We start from the raw sequence: 7,148 nt of genomic DNA on the forward strand, positions 1-7,148 counted from the left end.
CATAGATTCTATTGCATAATAACCTTTTAAATAAAAGAGGCTGCTTGGCTGCTTGCTCAAATTACTGTAACTAATATTGCTTATTATGCAACCAGGCTTAATGTCTCTCTAGCGGTTTCACATCACTATAAACGCTGGTTGCTTTGAACATAGTATGAAATCTGGTCAGTCAGAATCACTGAGTTCATACCAACGGACTTCCCTCACAGAAAATGGGATACCCGGTAATCTTTCAAATAGAACGCATTTACTACCCCTCTCTTGCAGTTATTGGCGTTGTTGGTAAGGATTTCGATCCAGTATTAATTGTGTAAACCAATGTTCACTGTTGCTGCTCTTGTGCTTTGCTTAACTGGAACAGACATTCCTTGCTCTGTGCATTACCACGTCATATGAACTGTGCTACTAGTTGAATCAATAGCATTTTTGCTGCAAGGTGATGAAGATGAAATTATTAAAATTCTGAAGAATCTTTATCTCCAATCAATTAATGTTTCTGGATTCTTTCTCTTCACTAAGTGCTTTGCATACCCACTTCCAGAGAAAATACTCGAATAAGATGATATATAGGCATTCATTAGTTTATGCAGCTTTATTTTTATATCATGGTAAGTGATTACCTGCTCAATATAGGGCAATACATTTTCCCGTTTCCGCTATAAACTAATATCTCTATTTCTTTTGATTGCTGTGAATTAATATTTCATTTGGATTCCGTGAAAGATGTGATCAAGTGGACTTTCTCTCATTTGTTGTCGCTTTAATGATTGTATTCTCAGAACACTAAATACCAAAATAGTAGAACATTATGTTTGTCATTCTACATTGCAACCCATAGTTATTTGAGTTCATTAATAACTTAGAGATGAGAGCCATTGATCAGTGCCTTCCAGATCTTCTGACATATATCACTGGATGTGTACTATTCTCTTCTATGAATAATTATACTTCCTGATTTCTGTCACCACAAATTGTGTAATTATAGAATGTGAGTGGTGGAAATTCGTCTCCAGCCATGGTTCGAAACTGACTCTATTGGATTTCACACTCATTGCATGCAGCGCTTGATATTCAGATCCTTTGCAATTAATTTAACTGAATATCGCGTATAATGGCAGCTAATTCGATACCACCCCATTTTTGCCATTGCCCAAAGTGAATTTTTAACCCTCAGCATAAAAATATATTTTTTTGTTTGAATAGAGATACGGCAATAACACGTTCAGTGAATAGACGCATAGAATTTGAAAATAGCACATTGGCTGTACAATCAGGAGAAACAAGAACACAATTCTTGGTACTTAGTACTCCTTGAAATTTTGCGCTTAACCACTGTGCCACTGTGCTTCCCTCTCTGCGTACCCTCTCTAAAAGTTACCTAATGCACACAGGTGAATTTAAGCTAATTCGTGGAGCAAATTATTTGTAGCCTAACTCTCAGCTTTGCAGCTATTGAGATAGCCTATTTCTGTGCTGTACACATCTCTCTCTTTTGCCTTTAATTACTCAATTACAAACCGCAGTTTGGTCTAGGAACTAAAACATCCTGAGGGAATTTTGCATCATTGACGTCTTATTTCCGCACCTAATCCATATTACCAAAGACTTGCACCCCACAACTTGCGTTTTGCTTTGGTTTAGCCCCAAAGTTGTTGCTTGACACTTAACAGCTGGATGCATGTTTCGATGCAATAAAACCAAATATTCATGAATAATTTTATAAAAAGTTTGTTTCTTATTCTTTTTGTGGACTTTTGTGTCGTTGGTTGTAACATCACATATTGCCCATTCTGAGATGTTCATTAGAAGTTGATGTTGGGACGTCCTCTGAACGTAGTAGCTGTCGTTCGTGATGTAAAGGTGCATTCTATTCTTAGAGACGACTGAATGGCTTTCTAGTTCATCTCAAAGTGTGGTTAAGAGTTGACCAGACTGGATAAGAATGTTAGGTTTCCTTCGCTAAAAGGTATTTGTGAATCAATTCGCCTATCACGACAGTCAAACGCCTTCATGACGACTTTTATTGCCAACAATACTTCTTTTCATTTAATTGGCTTAAACAACACGGAAAGAAGGCATCTATACCATCTTGCCAGCGCCTCTGACAGAGCTATTAAACTGTCTACTTCTCTTAGCCCTGCAATGTTTTCTCTTTTTTTCAGTAGAAATTTAAATCCCTTTTGTATCTTACAATTAAATATGTTTCTTCGGACCTTTCAGGCAATGCAATTCAAACCATCTTTCTGAGTAATAAGAAAAGTCCCCATATGCTCTCTTTTTGCCAATTACCTTAAAACTGCACCTTTCTGTTACTCTCACTCCTGCCAAGTGGTGTAATTTTTCTTTACCGACACTATCTACACGCCTTCATTGTTTTGAAATCTCACTTTAGCATTCCCTGCTCCAAGGCGAAAAATCTCAGCTTCTCTATCTCTTCACAGAATTGAATTCCTTCATTCCTGGTACTATTCTCGGAAATCTCATCTGCACCCTCTCTTTAAAAGTTTTAGATCTCTCCCATAGCATGGTGCCCAGAATTGAAGACAATGCATCAGCTCATGCCTAAGCTATGATTTATAAATATTTGTAATAACTTCCTTGCTTTGCGCTCCATGCTTCTATTTATAAAGCCAAAGTTCCTCCATGCTTGTATAACTGTACTCTCAAGTTTAGCTGCCAACATCATTTTACTTATATTCAGTAGTGGGATGTGGGCATCGCTGGCTATTCTTGCACTTGTTTTCCATCCTTAATTGCCTCTGACATAGTGTTGGTGATCTGGCTTGTTGAACTGTTGCAGTCCTTGTGATTTAGGTACACCAACACTAGGGAGTGCCATGATTTTAAACCAACAACAGTGAAGGAATGGCGATATAGTTCCAAGTCAGAATGGTGTGTGACTTGGAGGGGAACTTGCAGTTGATGTTGTTCCCCTCCATCTGCTGTCCGTGTCCATCTGAGTGATAGAAGTCGTGGTTTGGAATGTGTTATCGAAGCAGGCTTGGTGAGTTGCTGCAGTGTATTATCTAGATCGTGCACAATGCTGCCACTGTGCATCTGTGCCAGAGGAAGTGAATTTTGAAGGTGGTAAATGGGGCCCCAATCATGTGCGCTGCTCTGTCTTGGATGCTGTCGAGCTTCTTGAGTGTTGTTGGCGCTGCACCCATCCAGGCAAGTGGAGAGCGTTCAATTACACTCCTGATTTGTGCCTGATAGATGGTGGACGGCACTGGGGAGACAGGAGGAGAGTTACTCGCCTCAGAATTCCCAGCCTCTGACCTGCTTTTTCCACCATTGCATTAGCTGGCTGGTCCAGTTCTGTTTCTGGTAAATGGTGATCCCCAGGATGGTGATAGTGCGATATTCAGTGATCGTAATAAAATTGAATGTCAAGAGGAAATGGTTAGATTCTCTCCAGTTTGAAATGATCATTGTCTGGCATTTGTGTGGCTCGAATGTTATTTGCCATTTATCAGCCAAAGCCTGGATGTTGTCCAGGTCTTGTTGCATCTGGACACGGACTGCTTCATTATCTGAGGAGTGGCGAATGTTGCTGAACATTGTGCAATCGTCAGCAAACATCCCCACTTCTGACCTTATTATAGATGCAAGGTCATTGAGGAAGCGGTTGAAAATGTTTGGGCCTAGGACACTGCCATGAGGAAGGTCTGCAATGATTTCCTGGGACTGAAATGATTGACCTCCAACAAGCACAACAATGTCCCTTTGTGCTAGGTATGATTACAACCAGCTGATTCCCATTGACTCCAGTGTTGTATGTATTCCCTCAGCAGTCTCTGTTCCTGTACTCCATGTGCAATTGTAGCATTAAGTCTATCCTGCATCTCATAAGTTTTCCTTCCAAGATGAATCACTTGCCACATATCCGCATTAACCTGCATGTGTCTGCCGATTTCACTCGTTGGTATATGTCCTCCTTGACTGTCCTCTTCACTGTTTATTGCATTTCCAAACTTTGCACCATCTGCACTTTGAAATTATGGCCGAGATTTCCAAATTCGGGTTATTGTTATTTGTCCTAATACCGAGCTGTGGGTGACATTATTCGTAGGCTTCACGTCAGCCTGAAACAAAACTACTTTCTGTTTTCTTTATTTCTGCTTTCAGTCTGACAGCCAATTTCGTGTTCACACTACCATTGCCATTTTAATCCAATGTGTTTCAATATTTCAATTTTGCTAACATGAGTTATTTTTCAACGATATTTCTATTTCACAGCTGGCATTTTACTTCGGATTAGTCCAGTAATTTAATCGCTACAAAGCTGTAACCGTTGGAAACTATCAGCTAGTCCTATCTCTCTATTGCTGCTGCATTGGATCTAGCCTTCTGCTATCTCCTCTGTGATCCTACCTTCACAGTCTCCGGCAATTTGGAGCCCATGTTTCGATGTGACTAATATAAGTGAGACAGAATGGGAACCAGAGTCCACGGCCAATGATATAGCAGCCAAAACCCCACACTTAATCTTCCTCATCCGCCTTTACTCACCCTTCAAAAACACAAGCAGATGTCAAGTCTTATAATAAGATACCGATTTGGTCCATTGATTCATCCTCCTTCGTCTGTATTGCAATAGTGTCCTTAAATTCTCCATTATAACTTCATTACACATTAAACAATACGCTTATCCTATTCAATGTAATACAATCTCATGATCCATTGTTGATTTGTTTCATTGATCATTATACTCTATGATTTTTACTGTAGTTTACTGTTTGCTGTGACTGCCGATTCTAGCCACCGTATTTCAGTCAAGGGGAAGAAGCACATAAAAGAAAAAGAAGCAAAGCAAATCCTGAGCTTCAGATATCTCAGATGTGGGGAGATATTGAAGTATCTGAGAGTGTTAACTTTGGACAAGGGTAGACAAGGGAAAGAGAATTCAATCATAAATGATCCCTAATAAAATAGAAAAAGATAGATGGATGCTCCTAGTTGCTGTCCATACATTAGCAGCTTTATTTAATTCACTTTAATTCAGTTTCACAACTTGCCCGGGTGAGACTAAAATCTTAAACTTGAGCTTATGAATCATTCCACGATGGCATCCTTCCACTAAAATATTCCAATTCATTTTGATCTCTATTGCTAATCTTGCTTCTTATTGTTTCATTATTTGCTTTCTGTCCAGTACTCCTTGAAATTTTGATACTGATCTAGGAACAGACAGAGAATTAGTTTCAATTGCTGCATTTCTAATTTTCTATATTCTATTAGGCTGATGCATTTTCGGTGACTTTGGCCACTAAAATGACCCTGTTTCATTATTTTTCTTACAGTTAACTTAGTGGCGATCGTGATCCTGAACAGAGGGAATTGTGGTCTATCAAAATGCATCACTCACTACCTGGTTGCAATGTCAGCAGCAGATCTACTGCTCGTTATTCTTAATGTCATACTGAATCGAATTAATAATATTTATTTCCCAGTTAGTTTCTTGTTCATCACTCCTGTGTGTTCAGTGCGAGTCGCCTTGCTTCTTGCAACTCTGGACTGTTCTGTCTGGTTCACAGTTGCTTTCACATTTGATCGGTTTGTAGCCATTTGTTGTCAGAAGCTAAAACCAAAATATTGCACAAAGAGAACTGCGGCTGTTGTTATTGTAAGTGTCAGTGTCGTTAGCTGTGTGAGGTCCATTCCCTGGTACTTTGTATTTGTTCCTTTAATTATTATTGACAATATACCTTGGTTTTGTATCCAAACGCCATACTATTATACCTCAATCTTTTGGTCAACGTATGAGTGGATTGACAGTATTATAACACCGTTGCTTCCATTTGTTTTCATTTTGGTATTCAATGCTCTGACAGTCAGGAACATCATAACAGCCAATCGACTCCGGAGAGGGCTCCGTGGACATGGTAAAGGACAGAATCATATTGATCCAGAAATGGAGAACCGAAGGAAATCCATTATTTTGCTTTTTGCATTGTCCGCAAATTTTATCCTGCTGTGGATTCCATATGTTGTACATTCTTTGAACTGGCAAGTTAAAAACTTTAATTATGCAGACAAAAGTCTTAGCGATCCAATATATATTGCTCAGCAATTTGGATTTATGCTCCGTCTTCTGAATTCCTGCACCAACACCTGCATTTATGCACTAACTCAGTCGAAATTCAGGGAGGAGTTAAAAAATGGGTTGAAATATCCATTTTGTCTGATCGTTAAATTATTTAAGTAACAATACAAACTGACATGCAACAGGAGCTGCATTCCCAGTGCTGCAACTCAGTCTAATTTCAAGTTGCATCCCAAAATGTCACTGTACAGACACTGCAGGAGGGTGCATGTTATACTAAATTTGACTTACGATGGGCAAACAAATCTTCAAAGATTTGGGTCTAGACTTTTCAATCCCACCCTTTGCTTCACCAATTCTCGTCTGTTTTCAGACCCTCCTTAACAATCTAATGAGCCTTGCTTTGACTTAGAATACATTTTGTTGGATTATGCTTCTCCGAAATGCCATAAAATGTTTTTCATACGTTAAAACAACAAGCTGTTATTGTATTTTTAGATTTAATCCTATGTAATTACAATAAAGGAGGCTCCATTACACCTGTGCTGCTCCCTGAAACAATAATACACATAGCCCATTTCAGCGATTGCTTCCTTAAATGTTTCTTTATGTATTATGTCTGAACATCCATTTGCATTAAAACAATCTACTCATGCTTTTACTGATAATATTTCATTTAGGCCTTCAAGTATCTCACTCACCAACCAATGAAAATAGTTCCCTGGTTAACTTCATCAAAAACCTTCAGAATCATAAACATTTTGATCAAATCACCCCCTACACTTGTTATTTCTCATGAAAGGATTTGCAACAGAATTTTCACGGTCCTGGGGTGCAACGTGATCAGTCTGTTTACGCTTCCGTTTTCTCCTCAGGATGTGGAGGTTGCTTTGCGCCCATCTGAATTGACCAGCGAATGTGTTCGAGGGTCGTTGCAGTGTTTGTGATGAAGGTGCTCCCTCAGTGCTGTTAGGGGGCAATTCCAGGATATTGACCCAACGATAATGAAGGAATAGCCAATATATGCCCATGTCATGAGGAGAGGTACCTGGAGGTGGCATTGCGCTGATGTTATCTTTGTTCTTAACTCTGTTAATGATAG

General features: G+C 39.2%; 1 protein-coding gene across 1 annotated transcript; it reads left to right on the forward strand.

Moving 5' to 3' along the window:
• Positions 1–212: 212 nt before the first annotated feature.
• Positions 213–6,208, forward strand: LOC137361310 (probable G-protein coupled receptor 139). Its single transcript, XM_068026199.1, has 2 exons — positions 213–282; positions 5,304–6,208. Exons 1-2 carry the CDS (start codon positions 213–215, stop codon positions 6,206–6,208), a joined length of 975 nt encoding a protein of 324 aa, XP_067882300.1.
• Positions 6,209–7,148: the final 940 nt, after the last annotated feature.

Source organism: Heterodontus francisci, unplaced genomic scaffold (genome assembly GCF_036365525.1).
Source record: "Heterodontus francisci isolate sHetFra1 unplaced genomic scaffold, sHetFra1.hap1 HAP1_SCAFFOLD_506, whole genome shotgun sequence".
Taxonomy (NCBI): domain Eukaryota; kingdom Metazoa; phylum Chordata; class Chondrichthyes; order Heterodontiformes; family Heterodontidae; genus Heterodontus; species Heterodontus francisci.

Coding starts and splice junctions, on each gene's coding strand:
- LOC137361310 (XM_068026199.1), top strand. CDS start 213: ATGGGATACCCGGTAATCTTTCAAATAGAACGCATTTACTACCCCTCT. Junction 283..5,303: donor TGCAGTTATTGGCGTTGTTG/GTAAGGATTTCG, acceptor TTTTTCTTACAG/TTAACTTAGTGGCGATCGTG.